Raw genomic sequence first — 27,396 nt, forward strand, 5'->3', positions numbered from 1 at the left:
AAGAGCGGGCCAAGCCTTGGCTACCAAGTCCAGCAAGGCGGTGAAAGCAAATGGCATTTTCGAAATGAAAACTCCTGAGGAATGCATCTATAGAGATATATTGGCTCTCTTACAAAACTTTGCGTGCTATTACGAGGGCCTACATGGCTCCCGAAGAGCGGCACAAGCTAACTTTACACCATTCCTCGATGAAGTAGTGTTGGGCTGGATCACTGAAGATCAGTTCGAATGTTTATTAGCAGACCTCACAGAGAATGAAATCAGATTGCGATTATGCAACTACAGTCAAGTAAAGCACCAGGCCTTGGTGGCCCCCCGATGGATTTGTATAAAGTATATGCTGATACCCATACTAAGTGTTTTAGGAATCTAGAGATAAAGGCATACTACTACCCTCAATGCGAGCAGCAATAATCCTTGCCCTGCTGAAACCGGGCAAGCTACCCACTGACAGATTCCTACAGGCCACTGTCGCTAATCAATTGCGAAGTCAAAATTTTAGCAAAAATACTTGCCAATCGCTTTTCCTTAATCTTCCCATTCTTAGTAAGGCCTGACCAGTCTTGATTCATTCCGGGACGATCAACATCTAATAACCTGAGAACACTCTTTGCAGTTATTCAAGATATAGGCCCTCATTATGTCACGGGCGGTAAAAACCACCTACCGCCGCGGCGACAGTATTATGACCACAGCCGGATTTCCACCAGAGTGATGGTGGAAATCCAGCTGTGGCCATGCTGGCGGATGGTGGTAAGGTTGCGCTGCTGCCACCAGCAGCGCCACAGCAGTAGACCGCTGCCAGCCATATTATGACCCATGATACGGCCTGGCAGTGTTCTGCTGGCACACGCTGCTGCTGGCAACAGCGCACCGTCCCGTGTCCTGCTGGAGGACCCCCTAAACACAGGTAAGTGGGTGCTCCGAAAGGGAAGGGGAGGTGGGGGTGTTTGTGTGTGTGTGTGGGGGGGGGGTGTTAATGTTTGTGCGTGTATGTGGGGGTGTGTTGCGTGTTGAATGTGCGAACTTGTATGGAGGTGTGAGTGTGTGTATGTTGTGTTCTGTGAATGCGTGTGTGTATGTATGAAAGTGTGTGACTGGATGTATGCGTGAGTGGATCAATGTGGGAATGGGGGTGTGTGTGTGCTTGTGTGAAGGGGCACATGAATTTAAGAGGGGGTTTGGAGAGTAAGGGGGGTGGAAGGGGGATGGATTGTTGGGAGGGGGGGTGGCTGGGGGTGTGAAAGACCTCTATCAGTGACAGGGAATCCCTATGCGGTAAGGGAGCTACAAAAACCATGGCGGTAGGCAAGGTCATAATCCCGCAGGCAGTACAGTGACGGCCGCCAGGCTGGAAATTGATATCTCCAGTCCGGTGGCCATTACCGCCATGGCAGTCGGAGTGGTACATTGGCGGTTTGGCTACAGCCAAACCGCCAATGTCATAATATGGTGGAAAGTACCGCCAGCCTGTTGGCAGTACCTTCCACTATATTACCGCCGACCCCCAGGGTCATAATGAGGGCCATAGCCATGGATCTGGACGCGTGGCAATTTTTTGGAAGGCCACCAAGGCCTCTGACTGATTGGAATGGGACTTTTTACTGGTAACACTGCGACGAGTGGGCCTTCCCAATGGATTCCTAGCCTGGATAGCTTGTTTATATACTCACCCCCTCTGCAAGAGTGCAAATAAATAGCTCACTTTCCGAAACAATACAAATCTCTATGGGTACTAGACAGGGGAGTCCACTGCCGCCTCTTCTTTTTGTGCTTGCAGTGGAGCCCCTGGCTGTCAAGCTTTGGCAGAAACACAGAGATTTTGCCATTAGATACCCCTGTAGGCACTAATTAGTCTTGCTTTTCGGGGATGATATTACATTGTACCTAAGGGGACCGCAACGTAGTATGAACACAGTACTTAGGGAATTTGTCCATTTTGGGGCACTATTGGGCATACAAATAAATGGGGGAAATCAGATTTTCCCCTAACTCCTCATACAACATAACTTACACCAACTACCCTTTACAATGGTGCACCATAGAATTAAAGTATTCAGGAGTAACAGTTACCCTAAATAAGGAAAAAATGCTGAAGTCAAACTATTGTGTGGTGCTTTCAAACATTACAGAGTGTGTCACGAGATGGATATCTTTGCTGTTATCTGTAGCTGGCCGCATAGGCCTGATGAAAATGATTGTCTTCCCCAAGCTCTTGTATTTCTTTCCAAATATACTTTACAGGCCCAGGTATGCTTTCTTTCAGGCACTTCGCACCCAAATGATCAGACTAGTATTGGTGGGTAAGCAACCTTGCTTCAGCTGGGATATCCTGGTGCTTCCCTTCTCCTGGGTGGATTTGAAACGCTGCACTTTGAACTCTACTACTATCATGCACAAGCCCCGTATGCTATATACTTGTATAATCCCACACCCTACTTACCACACCTGGCCATAGAGGAAGGGTAAATGTCCCTCACTTCCACCTACATCCTACCTGGAGGCCATGCTGCGCTTTCATAATGCTGCTGACTCTACAGTGGCATGCACTACAGCTGCCTGGCATGGGTTGGCATGACATGCAGGGAAAGCATATATTCACCATTACTTCCACTTGCCTTTAATCCCTTGTTACCAATCACTCATGGAACAACATGCCAGAAACATATGGGGCGGTTGCATTGTACTAATTGGGGAAGTTTGTATAAATATGGCCTATTTAAAACACAAGACCAGTTGCTTGCGGGAGACCTGTGCTTTTCATTAGATATGTACATGTATATCAGACTCTGATGCAATGTCAGGACGGTCACCCCAACTTCCCTGAAGAACTCCAAACACTGCTTACATTACAAACATTGTTGTAGGCGGAATCACAACGTCGACTTGTATCCAACGTCTACAACACTAAACAAACAGAGGCACCTCGCAGGGGTACTGGAATAAGGGATAGATGGCAAACTGAACTGAACATAGAACTAAGAGAGGACATTTGTGTCACATGCTGTGCTCACACAAGAAATATCACCTCTAGCAGTCGTCTTCGTATTACACACTATAAAGTTCTGCATAGAGTATATTACACACCTGACAGACTATATCGATATGGGTTGCGGGAAGATGACAGATGCCAGCGGTGTCGCATGGAGGGAGCCGATTTTCTCCAACTGGCATGGGCATGCGGTGCCATTCAATCATACTGGCAAGATGTGGAAAGTGCACTAAGGGAAAAGGTAGGCTCCACTCTTACACTCACACCGCTGCCAGCCCTATTAGGATCTGCCCCACAAATCGAATCCTTCTATAAAAATGTTTTAGCGTTGGCCTTATTATTAGCAAAACCTAGAGTGCATGTCGCTGGGGGAGGGGGCAAGCTCCCGAATTCAAAGAACTTGACCTAGTGTACAGTAATGAACAACTAACATTACATGCTGGAACCTTGCCCCTAAACTCCAGGCCGAAAGATATTTGGGAACCTCAGCGCAATTACCTGTTGCTGCATCCGGACACTACTATTTCTACCAGTCTGAAACATCGTCAAACTGTGCACGAATCATGGAGTGGCACGTGGAACGGAACACAAATTGAGCTATCTTAAGGCCCATATTGACTGTAAAGAGGACCCAAACGTAGATACTGTGATAAACCTCATGCCCGAATGACTCTCCTATAATTGCTATAATTTTTGATGTGTGTTTGATAGCTGAGAGGAGTGGAGGTGATTGCCTGGGGCAATGCTAGGCAAGGGCACGAGTTGAGAAAGAATGTGGAAGGGTTACAATGAAGCCCAGTGCGTAGTGCTATAATTGATATGTTATTGCTGTTAGACCAGTTGTGTGTGCACTCTTTCCTATGGTTGACCTGTACCCACCAGTCTGGATGGGCTCTAGAATGTTTAATTAATACAAAATATTAAATAAAGATTTTTAAAAAAGGATCTTGTAGGAGTAATAGCACTACTCCATTTGATTCAACTACACCTTAGCTATTATCCAAGGTCACATTCAATATGGTTTTAGTACCCCAGACAGGCTGGAATCCAGTTTGATAGGCCAAGAGAAAGTTATTTTAGTCCTTGAAAGCAGATAATAAGAGGAGTTTGCACAAGAACGGACTACTGTATATTGGTCAGTATTTAGCAGTAGTACGATGAAGGGTACTTTGTTTTTTAAGAACAGTTTTTATGTAAGACGGGTTGAGTTCAGTTGTTACATCTGGCAAGGTGTGGGTGAGAAGGGAACTAGCCAGTAGGACAGTAGAGCTTTTGAGGATGATGCCCTTACACATATGAGCTGGAGATGGGTCAACTTGTGATCCAGCCAAAGCACCGCCTTTCGTGGGATTAGTGAAGTTACAGTAGGACTGCCCTGGACACCCATTTGCATGGCTCTGCTGTAACCATCATTCGTTTGTAAGTTCCTACTCTGGGTGACAGGAGGAAACACCAGACAGCTACATCTCAATTTCTGATTCCACATCAGACGCAAGAATCTGTTTGTTAATATTAAACTCAATGGTGTATTTAAGGTACAGCTTTCCACCTAGAATATGCCCCGATTTGGACTTACTAAACAACCTGCATTTGTTCTAGGCTTTACCTAACAGTTCCACAGGGTCTTGATATCTTTAGAAGAGGAGCTGTGTTTGGTAGGGACGAATCTTCTCTGTCCTCTCATTCTGGTCCTTCTTTTGCCTCCCAATAACAGTGCGCCCACAAACTGGTAGCGATGATGCCAAAATATAGGTATGTAGTGACAGTGTTATTTGGTAATTGATTTTATGGTTCTTGGGTTATTTTCTTTCTTCCTTAGATGGCAGTAGGATTTTGGAATGAGCATGTCTTATTGTGTGATGGCTCCTACTGACATGAAAGAAACAGGGTCAAAGTGGAAACCCTCCATCTACGTACTTCTAATTCTTATTACACACACTCCTTCTCCATCACTTCACAATCCAAGGTTGCCTATAACACCACATTTTTTCTATGTGGTCTTTAAAGGTTTAACAATTGAGGTATTGCTTGGGTATTACAAACAATATGTCTAGGTGAAAGTCAATGCTATTAACAAGGCTGGAAAAATACTTATCTTTGAAAGTAATCCTATAAAAAATAAAATAAAAATCATTTTTTGCAAAAGAAATTGTGGATTCTTGAACTGAGAGCCCAAGTAAGCTAAAGAACGAGATCAAATTGAACTGAAACCTATTTCACTTTCTCTTTATTTGACCAGTCTATAGGTGAATTAGAGAATTGTGTTTCAAATCAATACCTAGTGAATATAGAAATGAGCATTTATCCTGGATTATCAAGTGAGGACTGCTTTACAGAACGTGCTACAGTGACGTTCGTTTGGAGAGTGGGAGTGCTGGGAATAGCTGTTTGCTAGCAATATAGAGCCAAAGCTGCGTTAGAGGGCGTTTTACTGCGTATTTCTATTGCTATGGTCTGGAAAAGCTCGTAGAATATAAGCACGTTTATATTTCGGTGAATTTTCTAACTGTTAAACATATTGATGGAGTGTGACAGTGTTCTAATACTAGATTTCTATTACAGTAGAAGATATCCCTTTATGTGAGGGGATTTGTATTTTATTTGAATGTATACTAAGTATAGTGACCTTTATGACCTCAAAGCGAAGGGGCGAGCCACATTACTTGGTTAAATTTAAAGTGATAAGAGTAGTGGCCTGTTTACTGGCATGACTCACCTTCATTATTATGTAATAATCGTGACAATGAAAAATCGGACTTGTTCAACGAGGATAAGCGGTTAATAACCAGAGCATTCATATATAGATCCACAAGTCTGGATAAAAACCTGTAACCGTGGGACAAATTCGCAGAAACTGGAAAAAAACGTGTTGCTGCATTTTTGGACATGAATTAAACATACAAATGGGGTTGACCTCCACCACAGTACTGTGCCTCCATTCATGCTTTTGCTTGTGGGTTTCTTACCTTGGACCCAGTCAGCATTGTAGTTAGCATTTTGGTCCCTTTACCGATTCCAACCACTGTAAGGAGAGAGAGAGATACGTTTGTGTCATAACGCCGAAAGCATGTGTTCAAAAGAGAAATTATATTGCTGAGGAATCTATGCATAAACAATCCGAATCTATTACTGTTTAAGGGGCATTTTTACTTAGAGCTATGGCATACTGGTAGTCGTGCCTCACTATACAACGTAAAACAGTACAATAAACTAAGCGGTTATATTAGTAGTAGCACAGAATATAACAGTAATATGGAGGAGATCCCACAGTTTCCCCATCTCCTCCCAAGACATTTCATCAGCATGGGGCTCACACAACCAAACTATCTGAACATCTTAACATGCATCCTTCTACAGTCATGGGCGTAGGAAGTGTGGGGGACGCAGGGGATGTATCCCCCCCAGATTTTGGAGGGTGGGGGACACGGGGGACGAAGGTGGGGGGGACAAGGGGACACAATCATTTCTCCTCACATCTATTATTCAGAGGGCCATTAGCGCACAAAAGCGCTACTTACGATAGCCCTGTACTGACCATCCTCCAATCTGATGGTAACAGAATGAAGGGGAGTCCGGAGGCCCCCTGCGCCCTCTGTTTGTCCTGTTCACAGCTGTGGACATTAAGGGTGCTCATAAGAACAAAAGGCACGAGGAGGAGAAAAGAGTTTTGGATGATTACTGTCTGCATCACCTGCTGCCTTGAAGAGGAGCACTGCAGGATGCCTTCAAGAGGAGCTGCAAGACAATGAGGAAGATCTAAAGAGAGAACAGACTCCCACTCAGCCTGACACCTGCAGGCTAGAAAGGAGACTCTGTGAAACACAATTTTTGTATTTGCCCAAGATCACACCAGTTGGTGAAACAGTAAAGTCGAGATTGAGCCCAGATTTTACCTTTTCACACAACAATTTAGCTATTAGAAGGGTATATATTTTTAACATTTATGTTTAATGTTTTGTTTTCTAGGTAATGAAGCGCTTGATTACAGCGTGGCTAACAGGGAGAAGCCATATTTCATTTTGGGCTGTTATGCCTAGCGTTATTATTTATGTTGTTGTTATCGTTACATACTTCAGCATATTGAAGTATATTATCTTTTCTCTATCTTTTCTTCACTCTACTCTGAAACAATCTACCCTATGCCACTGCACCTTACACCACTTTTCTCCACTCTGTGCAACTCTACGCCACTGCAATCTATGCTGTACCACTCCACTCTACACCACGCCACTGCAATCTATGCTGTACCACTCCACTCTACACCACGCCACTACAATCTATGCTATTCTACTCTAACCATTGTACACTATGCCCCTGCACTCTGCCAGTGCACTGTTCACCACTTTACTCAAAACCAATGCACTCCATCCCACTGCACTTTATGCCAATCTACTCTGCACCACAGCACTCTATTCCACTGCTTTCAATGCCACTGTAATCTGTGCCACAGCACTCTATGCCACTGCACTCTATGTCACTCTACAATACACCACTGTACTCTGCGACCTTCTAATCCGCAACATTGCACTTTATGCCACTGAACTCCACTCCACTCTGCACCACTGCACTCAGTGCCACTGTGCTCTGTCCCACTGCACTCTTTTCTGCACCACTGCACTCTAATCTACTCTACACCACTCCACTGTAGGACACTTCACTCTTCTTTGAAATCAGCTCCTCTATGACACTGCAATCTACGCAACTCTACTCTAGGCTATGCCAGTCTAATCTATCCTGCACCACACCAATGTACCCTGCACCACTCCAATCTGCTCTGCACCGCTCTATGCTACTGCACTCTACATCACTATGCCCCACTCTGCAACAATCTACCCTTCACCACTATACTGTACTCTGCAGCAATCCACTCAATGCCACTACACTCTATGCCACTCTATTCTACTCTGCACCACTGTACTCTACGCCACTATTCTCTACTCTGCATCACTCTACATCACTGCCCTCTACACCAATGTATTCTATGCCACTCTACTTAACAGCACTGCCCTTGATGACACTCTACTCTGCAACAATGCACTCTGCCTCTGAACTATACTCCTCTCTACTCTGCACTGCTCAACTATATGCCACTCTACTGCACTCTACACCAATGTACTATATGCCACTACACTCTATGCCACTCTACTCAACAGCACTGCCCTTTATGACACTCTACTCTGCAACACTGCACTCTGCCACTGAACTATACTCCTCTCTACTCTGCACCACGGCACTCTACTCTGCACCGCTCAACTATATGCCACTCTACTGCACTCAACACCAGTGTACTATATGCCACTACACTCTATGCCACTCTACTCTGCATCACTGCACTCCACCACTACACTCTACACCAGTCTACTCTACCTTGCACCACTCCACTCTACCATGCAACGCATCACTCTGACACAGCACTCTGAACCACTGCAATCTATGCTGTGCCACTCCACTCTGCTCCCCTCTACTCTTCACCACTCTACTCTACTGCACTGTACGCTAAACCAGTGCAGTATTCGCCAATGCACTCTACACCACTTTACTCAAAACCAATGCACTCTATACCACTACACTCTACACCAATCTACTTTGCACCACTGTACTCTATGCCACTTCACTCTAGACCACCCAACTCCACTCTGACACTTCACTCTGACATTACACTCCATGATACTAGACTCTGACACTCTATTCCATTAAACTAACACTTTCTCCACTCTGTAACTCCCTACACAACTCCCTCTACGCCACTCCATTCCACTTTACTCCACTGTATGCCACTCCACACTACTCTATGCCACTTCAATCTACGATACTCTTACTCAATGCCACTGCACAACCCTCTATGCCACTCCACTATACAACAATGTACTATGTTCACTGTAACACTCTACCCAACTTTCTCTATGCCACTCTACATTACTTACCTTCACTCTACTCCAGTTCACTCTTCCTTATGCCTTTCCACTCTATGACACTCTATTACACTGTGACACTAATCCACTCTACTACTACTTTATGGCATTGGCGCTTGATTAGAGATTCAGATCTCCATTGATTGCCTTCTCACTCATATGAGAAGTGAGTCCGATTTATCTTCGCCGTTTTGGTTACAAGCACTCCGTAACCCTTTTAACTCAAGCTTAACGAAGGCTTAGGATGATCCTGATACTTGTCTAGGGGATCGAAATATCGTCGGCCAAAGTACCTTGACTTTAATTTGTGATATTGTACATAAGTTGGCATAAGCATAGGTACTATGAGCTAATGACTTCTTGATTCACTATTTGAGTCATTCATGTAAAAGTCGGTGTATAAAAGCTTGTAAATCATTATTGTGGATGCTAACCTTGTAGGAAAGTAGCCTCTTTCTAGCTTGGTTACCCCCACATTTGGCCTGTTTGCCAGTGTGTTTGAGTGTGTCTACTGGGATCCTGCTAATCAGGACCCCAGTAGTTATGCTCTCTCCTTTAAATTATGGTTGTTGCATACTGGTAACCCAGTATTTCACCCAAAATTGGCATACTGGTGCCCCCTTATAAGTCCCTAGTATATGGTACTTAGGTACCCAGGGCATTGGGGTTCCAGGAGATCCCTATGGGCTGCAGTATTTCTTTTGCCACCCATAGGGAGCCCATGCAAAGGCTTCTGCAGGACTGCCATTGCAGCCTGCGTGAAAAGGTGCATGCACCCTTTCACTGCCAGTTACACTGCACCAGGTCATTTATAAGTCACCCCTATAGCAGGCCCTCCAGCTCTGAGGGCAGGGTGCAGAGTAACTGTGTGTGAGGGCACCCCTGCACTAGCAGAGGTGCCCCCACGACCTCCAGGACCATTTCCCCAGGCTTCCTGAATGTGGGGATGCCATTTTACACGTGTACTTGAAATAGGTCACTACCTATTCCCAGATACATAATGGTAACTCCAAACATAGGTATGTTTAGTATCAAACATGTTGGAATCATAACCCAAGGCTTTTGCAAGCACTGGTTGTATGATTTCAGGCACTCTGGGGGCTCCTTAGAGGACCCCCAGTATTGTCATTCCAGCCTTCTGAGGTTTTCCAGGCAGGCCCAGCTGCTGCCACCGCTCAGACAGGTTTCTGCCCTCCTGTTGCTTGAGAAGCTCAAGCCCATGAAGGCAGAACAAAGGATTTCCTTTGGGAGAGAGGTGTTACACCCTCTCCCTTTGGAAATAGGAGTTACAGGCTTGGGAGGTGTAGCTTCCTTCTCCAGGCCACTGGAAATGCTTTGAAAGGCACATTTGGTGCCCTCCTTGCATAATACAGTCTACACCGGTTCAGGTACCCCAGTCCCTGCTCTGGCACGAAACTGGACAAAGGAAAGGGGAGTGACAACTCCCCTGTCCATCACCACCCCAGGTGTGGTGCTCAGAGCTCCTCCAGAGGGTCCCTGTGTTTTGCCATCTTGGATTCCAAGTTGGCAGCGAACTCTGGGAGCATCTGAGTGGCCAGTGCCAGCAGGTGGTGTCAGAGCCGTCCCCTGATAGGTGCTTACCTGTTTAGCTGACCAATCACCCTTTCATGTCTATTTAGGGTCTCTTCTTTGAGAGGTTCTTCAGATTCGGATTGCAAAACTCCAGCAGAAATCCTCTGCATCCTTCACTTCACCTTCTCACTGAAGAGACTGCATCTGGACCCTCCAGGAACTCCACAAACTGCAACAACGAAGCAAAGACAACTTCTGCAACATTGTATCTTCAGCTCTTACCAGCAAATGCAACTGTTTCCCGGTCGTGCATCCTCAGAGGAAAGCCTGTCTTCAGCCTGCACCAGAAGAATGAACGAATCTCCCTTGGAGTGAAGGAGTCACTCCCCTGCTTCAGCAGGCACCTCTCTGCAACGACGACCATCTGCTTGGGTCCCCTCTCCTGTTGAGTTGCATGGATCCTACATCACGGGTGGTGGACTGAAGTGGTCCCGATGGTCTGGCCGTCCTACTGTCCAACTTTGGTGGAGGTAAGAGCTTGCCTTCCCACGCAAGACAGTAACCCTGTTCACCACGTGTTTTTCAGTTGCCAAGGCTTGTTGGCATCCTTCTATGAAATTCTTTGTGCACAATGTAACTCTGGCCCCCAGCACTCCTTCCTGCAATGCACAGCTTCCTGAGTGGTTCTCTGGCGGTGTGGGATCCTATGTTTTTGTGCTGCATGGCCTCCTTTTGCAACTTCTTTGTCCCTGTGCTGGAGGACTCCTGTGTGCATTGGCTGGATTTCTCTGGGCTCTATGAGTTGCTGAGAGCCCCCTCTGACTCCTCCTCCTGGGTAGAGTCAACCAGGTCCCTCCTGGTCCCAGGCAGTGCCATTTTTCTAATCGTGAGCTTTGCGTGTGCCAAGGTTTGTTGGTGGAATCCAGTGAAGCAAACCAGACTGCAATCATCCATCCAGTGTGGGATATCATCTGCACCAACCAGGAACCCGCATCCATCTTCTTGGGTACAGTACTGACTGTTGTTCTTCACCAGTGGTTCTTCTTTTGCACCTTGATTCGGGTTAGCAGGGGCTCCTGTCCTCCCTGTACTCTTCTGTGCTTCTTGGACCTAATCCCATTCTTCCACAGGTCTTTAGGTCCAGGAATCCACCCTTTGTGTCTTGAAGTATCTTCTGGTTCTTGCATTATCTTCTATCTCATGTTCTTGTGTGTTCTAGGAAAGTTACTGTGATTTGCTCCTGCTTTCCTGGGCTCTGAGGTGGGTTCTATTACTTACCGTTGGTGTTTTCGAATACTCCCAGCGCCCCTCTACACACCACACTTACCTAGGTGGGAAACGGACATTCGCATTCTACTTTCTTAGTATATGGTTTGTGTTTCCCCTAGGCCCATTTCTAACCATTGTGATTTTCACTAATTGCACTTTTCTAACTGTTTTTATTGCTATTGCTGCACACTTGTGTATATAATTGGTGTATTACTTACCTCCTAAGGGAGTATAGTCTCTATGGTATTTTTGGCATTTGTGTCACTAAAATAAAGTACCTTTATTTTTGTAACACTGAGTATTTTCTTTCATGTGTGTGAGTGCCGTGTGACTACAGTGGTATTGCATTAGCTTTGCATGTCTCCTAGATAATCCTTGGCTACAGCTACCCCTAGAGAGCTTGGCTTCTAGACACTGCCTACATTTCACTAATAAGGGATAACTGGGCCTGGTATAAGGTGTAAGTACCATAGGTACCCAATACAAACCAGGCCAGCCTTCTCTAAACCACTGTACTATATAGGTTACTTTTTACATTTTTCTTGTAATTGGTGACATTGGGTCATCCAGATAACTTGTGTAATGCCTGAATACCAGTCTTTCTCGATTTCCCCTGTTGATGGTTTCCCAGTACATTTGATCTTTTATATTTTGATTGAATAAATGTATGAAACAATCCATTTGCATACTACTTTAATATCATTGTTTATGGGAGTGGTGTTGCATTTTATTCAAGGGACCCCTGTTCCTTTAAAGGTAGTTTACTGCTCCATTCTAGGACACTCTACTTACTCCATGATACTACGCCACACCAGTCGATGACACATCATTCTCCTTTATGCCATTAACTTTGAGCCATGCTGAATAGTAGTCTCACTGGTGTACAGCATGGCTAAAACACATTGGCAAAGGCAATAGAACTTGCATAGGCGAGACCTATTGGCTTTGCCAATGCTTGTTTATAATGTATGATCTTCAAGGTGACTTGCAATATCCTTATGTATGCCAGGGGTATTTTACCCCATATAATACATGGTCACACCACCAACTTTCCCACAAACCACTTAAAACCTTAGTGCATAGCTTCTGTCATTCCAAGATATTAAAGTAGAGCAGAAGAAAGAAAAGCAACATTCCATTTTTTGCTTTAAACAGCTGCATTAATTATGCTCTGTGACCTGATCTGCCTTTTACATTGGCTGCTAGCTCTGGCAGAAGGCACTGTAATGTCAGAACTCGACTGTAATAACCCTATCATAGTCATTTTCCGATGTCTTTTCTTTGGTGACTTGGTGCATCACAAACAGCCGTTTCTAAAGAAATTAGTGACTGCAGTTTATACAGAGATTAGAGAATCCATGTTTATATAGCCTGTAGCAAGAGCTTCTTCAGTTGAAATGCTTCTAGTTATGACTGATGTGGACCTGAGCTGCCCAAGATCACACACAGGAGTAGAAGTGTTATTAGAACTATGGTTTCCGAGCACAGTTTACAACTCTCGTACATAATCGCTTTTGATATCTCCAGTGCGGTTCCAATTGGCATGAGGCGAAGGGCATGGTGGGTGTGGGCGCAAAGGGCATGTTCTTCCTTTTTACCCGCCTGCCTTTATTTTCTTGGTGCAGGAAGATGCAAGGTTAATCAACATGTTATTTTCACATTCGAGCTAATTACTTTGTGAATGTAAGTAACAACTGTGAAAACATGCCTTCCTTTCTCCCTATTTCACTTCCAATATATATGATTGTGTATATTTATCGGAGCCTGCAGTTCGTAAACAACAAGCGATTTGTATAGGGTTGATTGAAAGCCCCCAAGGCTGTCCCTGTCCCCCCCAGAAATTTATGGTCTCCTACGCCCCTGTCTACAGTAATCTCTGCTTACTCTTCGTGACTACGTTTCGCCTTTAGGACCTATTGCTTTGCCAGTGGTTTTCACCATGCAGCACAGAATCCCTGATACTGTGTCAAAAAAGCCTTTGATGCGGCCAGCCGTATCAGTTCGGTGGTACGCTTACCACGCATGCGTGAACATGCACCATGACATGGACACTTTTCTTCTTTCTTCTTATTTAAAGATCTGAGATGGACGGGCAAATAAAAAGAAAAGAACACGCAGAAGCATTTAATTTTAAAGTACGTTGGTGAGAAGCGACACGGGGAATGCAATGCTGGTAAAGAACTCAACACAGGGAGGCCCGAGTGAGGGCGGAAGACTGCAACCTGCAACATGGAGCTGGTGTAGGAGAAAACACACGTATGAAAAGGCAACACACGAAAAGTGGGGGGGCACACAGGATGGCACACAAAGCAATGCAGAGGAGGAAGAGAAGCAAATGAAGGAGGCACTGTTGTAGACTGCTTAAATGAAAAGAAGTAGCACCTGAAAAAGCGAGCAGTGGAATGACACAGTAATGCATCCATGCTCCAGAGGAAGGACAAGCACAAGAGGAAGGAAAGCCCACAAACACTAAGTGATTAGAAGCAAGCATAGGAGAGCGACAACGAAGCAACCAATGATGAGCAATGAGCAGGCTTTACGCTCACTGTAAGCTTCCAGTATGCCTCACAAAAGAGAGCCCCTGCACTGGCTTAGGCGAGACTTAAAAACGCACAGGCACTGTAGCACTAAATTAATCATAACCATTGCTTTGAAGACAAAAATAAATAGATCTAGCCAGATAAGGTCATTTTAAAACATATATGGATACTTTTAAAGTACTAGGAGTAGGCGGTTTCTCTCTATATGTTTTGGTTAAAAGGGTACACTTTAAGAGGAAACCGACCCTTTGGTAGATCAACACAAGAATGGTACTCAGTCAGAACACTCCAGTGCCAGTTCCTCCTGTGTCAGCCCCATTAAGGGCTATATATTTTTTGAAGAAAGGATAAAACATTCAGGACAGTAAAGCATCAACGAATGTAAGCAGCAGTGCATCTAGGTTTCTATGGTCCCTAGTGCAAGCAAAGTAAGCTGGGCCCCCTCACTAGGGTGATTTCTCAAGTCTGCCAGCTGCCGCCAACACTTTTCAACCTCCTTTGACTGAGTCTGCATCTGGCATATCAAACCTCACTACTATCCTCATACACACCCTGCAGCATTTCTACTCCATTTCTAAAGCAAAAACCTAAAAAGCATTACCAAAGCCAATAGGTTTAACCCTCGTAAATTGCATGCACGGAGAAATAACATGCAGGGACCCACACCCATACTACTGCCCTCACATAGGCACATCCCTCACACTTTACTCACCCAAGCATCTCACCCTGTACTCACACAGGCACAACTTTCAGCCTGTAGACTACTTACCCTGTACTCACAAAAGGCTATGTTAGGCCTGCATTTACATAGGCGTACACCTCACAATACACTTAGAAAACATGGTGGCTATCCTGCACTTACACAAGCAGAACTCTCACATACAGGTACACCTTTCACAAGGGAGGACCCGAGTGTGGACAGATGGTGGCATAGGAAGCACAGGTTGAGTATCTGGTGCATCAGTCTACTAGTGAAATTAAATTCTTAAGTAAGCTACACTGAAGTCTGGTGAATGTTCACTGTGGTTACCTAATCCACCATCAGCACCAGCTGGGCCAGCACCGAGGATTATATGAATCTGATCTTTATGGACTCTTAGCCTCAAAGCGTCTTGTGGTGTCTTAGGACCTGATTACGAGTTTGGCAGATGGGATACTCTGTCGCAAATGTGACTCATATCCCATCCGCCACATTACAAGTTCCATTATATCCTATGGAACTTGTAAAACGGCAGGCAGGAAATCAGTCACGTTTGTGGCGGAGTATCCCATCCGCCAAGGTCGTAATCAGGCCCTCAGTTTTGTGGAGAATTAGCATAAAAAGTCCTATGTACCTTCTAAAAAAATGGTGGTGGTGTTCTCTGAAGTAAAATAAACAGAGAAATAATGTGGAGTGCATGTGCTTTAATAAAAACGTTGTAATGGAAAGCTTCCACAAAAGTCTGCCATCTTGGAACAGTAAAAAAAAAAAAAAAATTATAAAATATGCAGGATATTGCTTCAAAATGGTGGGATGGTTTTGATGCTTGAGGTAGTGATAACTGGTGCACTGCATGAGAAAGTTGTGGTCCAATAGCAATGGCAGCGTAGCTGCTGGCACTCTCATTCTTCAATTAGCACTAGTCTGCATTTGCAGGTGAGCTGCTGGGTGTGAACTAAAGGAAATATCTCCTGAGGTCAGACTTCTCTGGAAGCAGCGTGACAGAGTAAGCAAGCAATATACTGTTATTCAGACTTCCTGAAATACTAAAGACGGACAGCTGTCTACTTGGCTGCCATACTAAAGAACAGCAGTTGTACACTAGGGAGAGCCAAACATTGGCAACAAAGCCAGTAGCTGAAGAGGGCTGATCCACTGCCCAATTGTATGTATGCTGATCTGAAGTGCTGAACTAATTTGTTAATGACACTCTGACTTATGAATAACTGAAGCGGGCCCATTTTATCTAAGCAAAATGATTATTTTAGAGAAAACATGAGGCTGGTGAAACAGCTAAAAAAGTCTTTTAGTCAGAACTAAAACACACAAAAATAGAGCAGAGGGGGCAGAAGCAAAGTGGGTCCTTGGCTCACATGCATAAGACAATGCAGCATTGGTCAAGAGTATCAAAATGCCCCCTGAAAAATATGGAACAATTGAGTTTCTGCAGGACCAGTGCAAGTTTCCTTTAAAAACACAGAATAAGTGTGATACTTTATCACCAGCCAGTGTAAGGTTCCTTCAAAGATATGGAGCGGATTTAGTAGTTCAGGGCCAGGGAAGATTCATTCAATTACATGGAACAAGTGGGGCACTGCAGAGCTAGTGTAAACCTCATTCATAGACAGCGAAGAAGTGTGGTATTCAGAGCCAGTGCAAGCTTGTTTCAAATGAAACTAAAGTAGTTCTGCATGGCCAGCCAGTGCAAGCTTCCTTCAAAGACATGAAACGTGTGGTATTGCTGGGCCACTGTGTGGCACTGGGCAATACCATTTAACACTTCCTTTAGATACAATGAACAAGCAGCATTTCAGATGTGGTACACGTGTAAGGAACAGCACTGGTGTGTATATGTGCAAGTTTGACTCGCGTGCATTTCATGATTTCTACTTACAAAACAGATACAGCACCAGGAAAGAGCAGATGCGCTCTGCACACTCATGGAACACATACTGATCTGGTCCCCTCGCATGCCAAGCCTGTGTTCACGTGTACACACACACACACACACACACACACACACACACAGAAGATGGTCATCAGCAGTGCAAGAGAAGATATCCTCGCATATAAAACAGGTATCTAATTGTATTTCAGACAGAGAATACCCAAATTAAAGCTTACAGATGGGTGAGCCATTAAAGACGTGAGCCAGATACTAGGCTCTGATTCAGCTCATTGTCCTCTTGAGCTCTCAAGTTTAAAAATAGCTGAGATTTGTTGTGGCTCCTGCATGCGATCCATGCTCCAACCTCATGCACCAAGAATTAAAGATAAAACATTAAACTTTGATGTCACGCAGGAGCAAGAAAACAATACCAATCTAGAGGCTGAATTACAAAATGTGAAACCAGAAAACCTGAGTGCGATCAAGCTTGTCTTGGCCACTTGACCAAACTGTGTGTGATCCTAGGCAATTATTTTACTTTATCGTGCCCCCTGTTCATTAATTATTGCATATGAGAAAACTTTGAAATACGTGAGGTTGTGTGGTGTACAAAAATTTCTCTTGTTTGATTTAACAGACTATAATGTTGCTCTGTGAAAACAAGAATATATCCCACTAATAGGGTGCCCATAGTAACTGACTTGCTTCCTACTTCACCACTGGTGTTTTTGTATGAGTGGCGGGTGTGAACATAAATGTTTCGAAGTTCATGTTTAAAACAAATCACTTTTAGGCAACACCTCTCGATGCAGTGATATAATCTGATGCACTGAGGTGAAATGCTTGTCAAATAAATATACTTTTATGAATTTTGAACTTTTAAATAATATTAGTTTTAAGAGTTTCCCTGCCAAATGTTCCTATGGCTGAACTCGTGTCTGGGCTTATACAGTCAAGACCGGCTATTAGACCCAAAACAGACCCTTAACTCAGCTTTTCCTGTTCATTTGTTGGTTCACCTACATTTACTATAGTACTTTGTACAACAGTTACTCAAGTTCCCCCTCTCTCAGTATTTCACTCTGGGGTGCAACGTCTTGTTTTATGAGATTCTGGGCGGTTTCCATAGACCTCAGAAAGATAACTATTTTTACTTCTGGTTTTAATAAGGAATGAATGTGAAATAGCGACCCCACAAAGTTGTATGCTTGTGCATCTTTTAACATACAACAATAATTTTATCGGTTTCAGCACCAAATCTATGTTCTTTTGCTAACTGCATCGTGAGCCCTCCACCCGTCAGGCTGAACCTGTGTTAATTAACAAGCATGTGTTAATTATTGTTTGCGTCTTGGCTTCAGAAGACACCCAGCAGCATAGGAATAACTTTTTCTTTGACCTCTGCTGGTGTCAAGCAGCCAGGTCCGAGCGGCTCACTCTGCATTTACAAAAGTGAGTATGCCCACTGCTCGGCCATTCAGTGCGTGTGCAGTGAGACTGGCGCATTGGCCCCACAGGTGCACCAGTAGAATCCGCTGCACAGACTCAGACTTATGCAGCTGAGGTAATCAGACAGAGGTAACAGGAAGCTGCCAGAGCAGTAAAAGCGCCTGTGGCCATGGCAGACAGCGGTGCTGGAACAATTTCCAGACTGGGTGAGCTGTCATCAATGTTAAATCACTGAACTCATAGGGATTCTGAGAACTCCAAGCATTACACAAAGAACAAATGTCAAAAATGAGTCATGCCCATTCAGCAGGAGAGTGGTAAAGATGTGGTATGTAGCTGGTCTTACATTTAGGATCGTGCAGTCTTAAATGTATTACTTAAGCATAGTCTTGCAGCCAGTGTCATTTACGGACATCACATTATCTATTGAAATGACCAATACATTTGCACAGAAATACCATTTTATTGATAAGACTATACAGCACATAATCAATAATGTGTGGAAATTAGGTTTTGTGAGTTGTGAATCACCAAGTAAAGTGTTTTTATTCGTTTTGACTCTATTAATATCTTTGTTTCCATCACACTTTGGAGTTAGAAAAAAGTGCACCAATTGTGATTTCATGTTTATTTATTTTTAAATATTTGTACAGTTAATTTATAAGTGTTTAAATGTTGTTGTGTGTAAAAAGTAAACCCCATTCTGCAGTTCACACAGTTCAATTTACAAAATCTTCACACTTTGCAGTAAGCCAAAGAAAAGTAAGCACCAAACTCTATGGTAGAAGACTAAGCCGCCATATGTAATTAGAGTAGACTGATATTTGGCCTCTTTCTTTGAGGGCACAACAAATGTGATAAAATAAAAATAAAAACATAATTAAGTCATCTTTAATGCTTGCGGACATTCAGAAGTCCAGCGCAGTTATTAAGGTGCCGGTCTGGGATCTAGGAGCTGTTGTAGTTGGGCCTCCTCCCTCCTCTGGGCCCGGTCCATAGCACCAGCTGCACCACTAGGAGCTACGCTCCTGAAAGTAATTTTTTCCACCTGAGTGACTTAAACAACGTTAATTAAAGCAGTCTAACAGTCACTCTGGAACCAGCTCTAACAAAAAAGTCCCCCAATTCTATAAGGGAATCTATGACAATAAATTTATTCCGTATTCCTCGTGCCTCGCTACTCAAACATGAAGGGTCCCTACTACTTTGACATTGTGGGCATCCGCCTATCACTTAATCTCAAAACCTTCACATGCTGTTGAGGGGTATTTTTGTGACTCTGCTGCATGTGTATCTAGGACTTCTTAACACAGATTACAATTGCTGGACAAGGGATCCCACCATTGAAGAAGGACTTTGGTACAACCATTCAGCCTTAACCACCAAAATCTCACATCAAAATCATTATGATCATCCTGCTGACTTCACAAAACCAAATGAGACTCCCGTGAAGGTGACTATTGTGTATCAGTGTACGAAGAAAAAAAGTGGGACTTTATATACCTCTCTGCGTGTTCATGAAAGAAGCCAGTATAATGGTGTGTGCGCATTTCTGTTTCTGTGTGGTTTGTGTGTGACTGTCTATGTTGGTCCTATACGTCTCAATGTTAACAAACAACGAATGTAGGATTTGCACACCAGTGATTGACCCAGATGCATTGATGCAGATAATCCAGGAGACCCACAGAGTGAATGTAGTTCAACAAAGAGCCAATGATGACCAAAATGACCCACACTTACATCACTGAGTAACGGAGGACTGCCCTCAATTTCTTCTTATGAAACACACAAAAACTGGACCAGAAACCGTCAGGATCGTTACCACAGCTGAAATCATTAAAATGTATTTTTAAGACTGATTTTAGGGAAATAGATGATAGCATTATAGATCTTCTTGTGCTTGCATTTATACAAACAAATGGTTTGCTTCAACTTCAGTTTGATGATTATGTAATGGACATATTGTCCGAAACATCTGCCTTACTCTAAAGCCAACTCTTTGTTAAAATGATGGACATGTTTTAATAATCTAATAACCCAATTCCAAATTCTTGCCAATTTGTACAGTTTTTACTGCATCAACAGTCTCAATTCACATTTTCTGAAGTTTGTCACCATCATGATCTCAGCCATTGCTGAAAAATAAATAGCTTTCTGTAATTGTAGCAAATGCCAGATGCAATAGGGAAAGAATTATTGGCAGCGCTTACATTGAAACACCATTTATTCATCAAACTCTATAGAGTTTTTCAGATTGCCAATTACTAGTGAACCTTCATAGATGTGTTCCAGATTATCCATGAAATGCAACCATAATAATTTGCTAGACTCTAAATTGCAAGATTTTTCAACGGGGTCTTTGAATACAGATGTGAAAGGAGAGCAAGTAACTTTCTTTCGTTAACATTCCTTTTGGTGGGTGGTTTATCTATAAGCCGATTCCTCAGTTTTAGAACTCCCTAGGCTCCACACTGGATCTAATGAGATCAATAGTGCTGCTCACACACACAGGCAAGTGGTACTGTGCAGCTCCTCGGACTTCTTTTCGCTCAGAAATGATGATAACCTACACAATGAACAGGTGGTATTGCTGAGCCACTCTGTGGCACTGGGCAGTACCATTGAACACTTCCCTTACATACAATAACACATAAGAGCCATCCTGGCTCGTCAACAACACTTTCTTTCTTGATTTGGTCACGCCCTCGGACACAGAGTCCAACAATTATAGGAAGCACCAGTGTGCAAATCTCTAAATTGGAACCTTTCTGGACAGAAGTGAACAATAAACAGAACAGGGAGAGGGACAGCGGATAGGAATCTGTAGTTAGAAAAAGCAACCACCAGAAAGAGCATTACTCAAGGCAAGTAACTTGTTGTTCTGATGGATACATCTAACCGCAGATTCCTCACCTTTAGAATAGATATTAAAATAGTAACTTCTCGCCACCCTCCCCAAGGTGGTGGGTCTGAGGAATGGCTCAGACGAAAACGTCCAGCAGAACCAAATGGGCGAAACGCCCATCATGTTTAATTTGGTGGTCAAAGTAGTAGGGCTTTGTGAATGTGAGTAGTGATGCCCACGATTCGGACTGGCAGATATCAAGTATTCATTAGACCAGCAAGTCACTTACAGATATCAAGGACAGGCCCTCCATATGCTAGTGCAGTGGTATCAGCCTTTGGTGTGGTATTATTAGCCAACAATTCTTACAGAGGCTGTTTCTTTGGCTGCCTCAAGCAGATCCTTATGCAGAGGACTTTCTACCCTGGAAGTCGTTTTCTGCAATGCTTGCCTTTCTTTGCTCCAGTGAGTCCCGCAAAGAAAGAGCTGATCATCCACTCAATCACCTTCACTTATATTGATAAAAAAGCTTAAAGCTTTTATGGGATCCAGGAGATGGGGTCTCTCATCTTCTTTTGAGGCGCGAGGCAAAGGAAAGAACATGAGAGAGTGATGGATGGCCCAACATGAAATGCAGTCACAACTTAAGAAAAAAAGGCCTCCCTGGTTCTCAACACCACTTTATCAGGGAAAAAAGTGTTGTAAAGCAGCTGCACCGAGCAAGCTTGAAGTTCATTCATGCTTCAAGCAAAAGTTAATGCGACCATGAGCATAGCCTTCAGAGTCAGAAAACATAGTGGAAAGCTGTGCATTGGTTCAAATGGTATGCACACAAGAAACTAAAAAAAAATTAAGATCCCAAAGTCATTGCAAAGGGTTTTAGTGTAAACAACTGAATAAAACCTTTTAGAAAACTCTTTACAGTGGTTGATTTTGACAAAGACGGTTAGTCCAGAAATGGAAAGAGGCCTGAAGGGCTGACAAATAATCTACAAAGGTGCCCACAACAAGTCCTTGCTGGGTTCAGAGTTCAAATGAACAATAAGACATCCAATAGTTTGGACTGTAACTGGTCAGAATTGCTGGTGTTACACCAAGCTACAAACTTGCCCCAGTGGCTGGTGTAGACAGATTTTGTAGAGGGGTGCATGTCTGCAAAGATTGCATCCACAACTTCAGGAGGAAGATTGAATGCTGTCAACTGCCACTGCTCAATCTTGGCACGGGGAATTACAGATTGCACATGTTCAGGTATAAATGAGATGCTATATTACATGATCACATTATATGGAGTATGGGCAGGGAGGGCTGTGAAGAAACACATGTCGTGTGGTTCACAAAAGATTGATGAAGTGAGGAAAGGAGATGAGTGTTGTGCTGTGTGGACGCTCTTTGTGTTCAGGCGTGTTAATAAACAAGATTATCTTCCTCTGGCCATCTGTCATTTGCAATAGTAAGATCTGTTCCAATTTTCTAAGCCGATTACTAACTTTTGGGGAAAACTGACATTAAAGCCGTCCTAAACCGTTCAATGTGAAACAGGTTACAAAAGTAAATCTGTACTTTTAACAATCGGTCATAATTAAATTGACTCAATGAATTGATCATAAAATTACAAACAAACACATTAAATAAAATACAATTTCAATAGCACACTTTTCCAAAACTAATTTATCATGTATCAACCTGGATTTAATTTTGCTTGGGACAAAATACGTTTTCCGTTCCGATCTTCCATTCTACTAACAACTCACAAAATTAAGTATTCCTAATATTAGACAAAATATGCTCTATGGTTTTCATGTGCTGCTCGTAAATCAAACGCAGGGACTCATCTCTCGCTCCCTCCCTCCCACTGATTCTTCGGTCCCTTCCCCCACACTCCTCATTTTATTCCATAACCCTGTAAAGGCAAGAACTAGCAGACAGGAAAATGTGAACAACATCAAATGGATTTGTCAAGTTTGAAAGGAAATGAGCATGACGTTTAACATATTCGTGCGTGGTCTCTATGCGAGAGTAAATCTGACAAGTGCTGACTGCCTCGGTTCTTAATGTCACATACACAACTTTGCTTCCTCTAATAATCTACCAAATCAACACCAGAGTTCCCTACATCGTACATGGCAGATAATGTTAGACATAATTTACACGACTAGAGAACTTTTCAGTATCTGGAAATTCGATTACGTTTTAGTTAGAGATACAAACACCCCACCTAATCATTTGAAAAGAGGTTGCCTATTCCCGCTTGCCTCAATGGCTTTATGGAAAAACGTTTTATGTGGAAATGACCATCCCAAAGTCAGTGCACCATATGTGAATTAATTTGCTTCTGAAGGTCTTCTACTGGGGTCCATATGCTTTCGTAAGTGTGTGCCCGTCTTTCTTTGAGCCTTAATTCTTCTTTTGAACTTCGCCTGTACTTCTGGAGTTGTAACTAGATTCTTCTGGAACAATGTGGAAGAACTCTGCCATCCTGCCATGACGTGGCACTCACCTATGGGGTGTACTGCCTTTACACCTGTCTACCACAGAAAACTCTCTGGCTCTCTGTACACCTAGCTCCACATCTCACCCTAGTCGTGGTTTCCACATCACACTCCTGGTGTATTATGGTCATTGTAGTCCTTTCAGTCTTCAATCCTTGCGAAGACCACACCATGAAGGTGGAGCAGTGTTTGATGCCCATATATAAATGCTTTCCGGACTTTTGTTTATCTCAGGTCCAATCGGCACTCCATTCCTCATTTCCCTTTTGGTGAATTTTGGCTTCTCTACTCTTTACCACTCCAAGGACCAGTGCAATTTTCTGCCTATTAATGGAGCTATGTTTCCTACGACCTGGCTTATTACTCACACTTAGCTCTCTTCCTACCCTCCTTCGCTGAGCTGCCAGCTATTGCCTCTGTTAGAAATGGGGTCTCTACTTGGCAGAGGATTGCACCCTGTCCAAGTAGGGACCCCCACAGCTAAGATAACCCCCTACTCACCCTCTTGGTAGCTTAGCACAAACAGTCAGGTTTAACTGAGAGGCAATGTGTAAAGTATATGTACATACACACACACACACACCACCCCACACCAGTTTAGAAAAATAGCCAATATTTAACAGTAAAACAAAACCAAAAACGGCAAAAATCCAACATACACATGGCAAGATATCACTTTTTAAAGGTTGAAATTAGTTTTAATCCATAGGAATCATTGATTGTATCTTTCTAGAACAAAGTACCTTGGATGCATCAAAAACAGACGAAGCGGATAGCAGAGGAGACGAGGCATCGAAAAGCAAAGCAATGCATCAGATCCTTACTGCGTAGGGGAGGTGATGCGTCCATTCTTTCCTCGCAGGAGAGGCAATGAATCAGTTGCTTACTGGAAGTGGAGGAGATGCGTTGATTCTTTCCTCACAGGAAAGGTGATGTGCTGATTTCCGCACACAAAGCCTTGGTTCCTTACTGCTGTGCAGGGTCGATGAGAAATTGATGCACTGGGGCAATAAGTGAAAAATCCCGAAACCCTGTGTTGACGGCGCGCAGTGAAACAGGCGCTGCGCCAATTCTGCAGCCAAGAAACAAACGCTGAATCGATTTTTCTGCTGCGGTGTCTCAGTGCGTGGATTTTCTTCTTCAGGTCACCAGCTTACACTTCCAAGGGCCCAGTGAATGGAGTTTGGCACCACTTGGTAAGTCAGGACTCTCAGCAAAAGAGCCCAGGCACTGGCAGATGAAGTCTTTGATGTCCCTGAGGCTTCTTAATAGGAGGCAAGCTCAGTTCAAGCCCTTGGAGAACTTTGGAAAGCAAGATGTAAGAATCAAAAGTCCAGTCCTTTCTTTAACAGGACAGAAGCAGGCAGCCAGTACAACAAAGCAACAGGCAGAGTGGCAGTCCCTCCTACAGCATCCAGCTCTTCTTCCTGACAGAATGCCCTCAGTCTAGAAGTATTCTAAATATGTGGTGTCAGAGGTCCAGTGCTTATACCTATTTCTGTCTTGTAGCATGCAAACCTCAAAGAGAAGTCTTTGTAGTGCACAAGACCCTGCCTTTCCCTGAGTTGGCCCCAGACACACTCCAGGTGGTTGGAGACTGCTTTGTGTGAGGACAGGCGAGGCCCTATTCAGGTGCAAGTGGCAGCTCTTCCCACCACTCTACCTCAGGAAGACCCATCAGCCTGGTGATGGGCCATTAGGGTATGCAGGGCACACCTCAGCTACCTTTGTGTGACTGTCTAGAGTGAATACACACACAAACCAACTGTCATCCCGACCAAGACGTATATTCAAGAGACAGGCAGTCTTTGCAATAGTGAAATATGAATTGTCAGTATTTCCCTATCAGGAGGTGTAAAACGCACCAGTACATGTCCTACCTTTTAAATACACTGCACCCTGGGGCTGCCTTGGCCATACCTTAGGAGTGCCTTACATGTACAAAAAGGGAACAGCTGGGCCCAGCAAGTGGCTGACTGAGACACACACACACACACACACACCACTACTCTTGTGGGTGGCACAATCAGTGCTGCACGCCCACTCGTAGCATTTGATTTACAGGCCCTGTGCACTCATGGTGCACTATACTAGGAACTTAGTAATACATCAAATATGCCAATCATGGATAAACCAATCACCGAACCAGTTTAGACCGATATAATATGCACTTTAGCACCAGTTAGCAGTGGTAAAGTGCACAGAATCCTAAATCCAACACAAATAGGTCAGAAAAAATAGGAGGAGTTAGGCAAAAGGTTTGGGCATAACTCTGCAAAAAGGGCCAGGTCCAACAGCCTCCAGGAAGTCAGCGTTCAAAGTGACGACAACGATCTTATTACTAAGACTATGCAAATCTGGTCTGACCTCCTGCTCTGTTCGAAGGCCATTCCTATATTCTTTATGCTATGCATATTCAACGTTTCTTGTTTCCCCAATATCTGTATTGCTAGAATCTCTTGTTCCTTGAAAATGCCCCTCCTCTCTCTGTTTTTGTCTGTATGCAGATTAATTTCCTATACTCCAATATTCCTTGCATGTTCTATGTGCAATCTTTGCTCTTGTTTCTTATATACCTTTCCTAGATCCCAGTCTCTATCTTACTTTTCCAATTAATTGGTAAATTTGGCCTGCCTGCTGTTGTATTGTTACTCTTACATCATTCGACGATTCTTGAGTCCAGTCCTACTTCTTCTGTGTCCCATTTCTGACATATGTTCCACTTGTTCTGTTCCCTCTCTTTTTTCCTAAGTCTATATCCAAATTTTGGTTATTATTTCCACGCACCAATGTTCTATAAGAGCAGCCAAGTGTCTCCTAAGGCTATATGTGCATCACAGCTCCTTATTGTAATCTCTTTAGTTACAAATATAGTTTTGTATGGAGCATACAAACTACTATTATTGACAATCTATTGTTTAGCTTTCTACTTTCAGATTGCCCTTCCATTGTTTATCATACTATATATGTGTTGCAAGTTTAGACTTTTACAGGCATTACCCAATTCCTTTCCAGTATTCAGATCTCAGTCTGCTCTAACCTGGTCCTATCTTTAGTTTCTGTCCTGTTCTTCTTCTGGGCTTCAGGTACTCCCTGCTACATGCTAAACCCCTTTCCCTGAAAATATCCCATGTCTTTTCAGTTACTCAAGTCCAAGTTTCAGTGGAGTTTCTTTCCTTTGGCTTTTTCCTCTAGTTCGGAGAGCCCAGTTAATGTATTTGTGTAGAGCATAGTGTCGGTCGGACCTTGTCACCTTTACCTCAAGCAGACCAGGTCCAAAACAAAATCAGTAAAGCATTTTAGCAACACTTACTCCACCCACACAGGTGTACCAAGGTAACAACATATTAGAAATCTGTAAGGAAAGGCCTACTATCACAGTGGTATTTGATGTAGCGGAGATTGAGGCCACTATCCTGGGGAAACTCTAAAGGGAAGGCATAGGGGCTGGACCGAGTCCTAGTGTTTTTTTTTTAAACATGGTGTGGATTTGTGGGCTACGTTAGTCACCAATGTCCTCATGGCTGCTGCTGCAAACCACCCTCCGAAGGTCTGGTCCAAATCAGTTATACTGCCATACCAGTTTCACTATTAGATTACATACTGAGATTTGCAGGAGGAATCTTGTAGGCAAAGCTTGAAAATTGTGGCTTCAACGAACAGGAAAACCCAAAGTTTTTCCTATACCCGATTCAAATAATCTTTGCCCTAAAGGTGCGCTGAAATAGTTATTATTGAAAAAATTGAAGTGAAGCTAGGATTTTACTAGAGGACAG

General features: G+C 43.6%; 1 protein-coding gene across 1 annotated transcript in view; it reads right to left on the reverse strand.

The window, feature by feature from the left end:
* Nucleotides 1-27,396, reverse strand: part of TRUB1 (TruB pseudouridine synthase family member 1) — a 188,229-nt gene that overhangs the window by 119,330 nt on the left and 41,503 nt on the right. The window contains exon 3 of the mRNA XM_069239276.1: nucleotides 5,959-6,014. Within this exon, the coding sequence (XP_069095377.1) occupies nucleotides 5,959-6,014 (56 nt within the window). The remainder of the gene's footprint in view (nucleotides 1-5,958; nucleotides 6,015-27,396) is intronic.

This window comes from Pleurodeles waltl, chromosome 6, assembly GCF_031143425.1.
Source record: "Pleurodeles waltl isolate 20211129_DDA chromosome 6, aPleWal1.hap1.20221129, whole genome shotgun sequence".
NCBI classification, from domain to species: Eukaryota; Metazoa; Chordata; class Amphibia; order Caudata; family Salamandridae; genus Pleurodeles; species Pleurodeles waltl.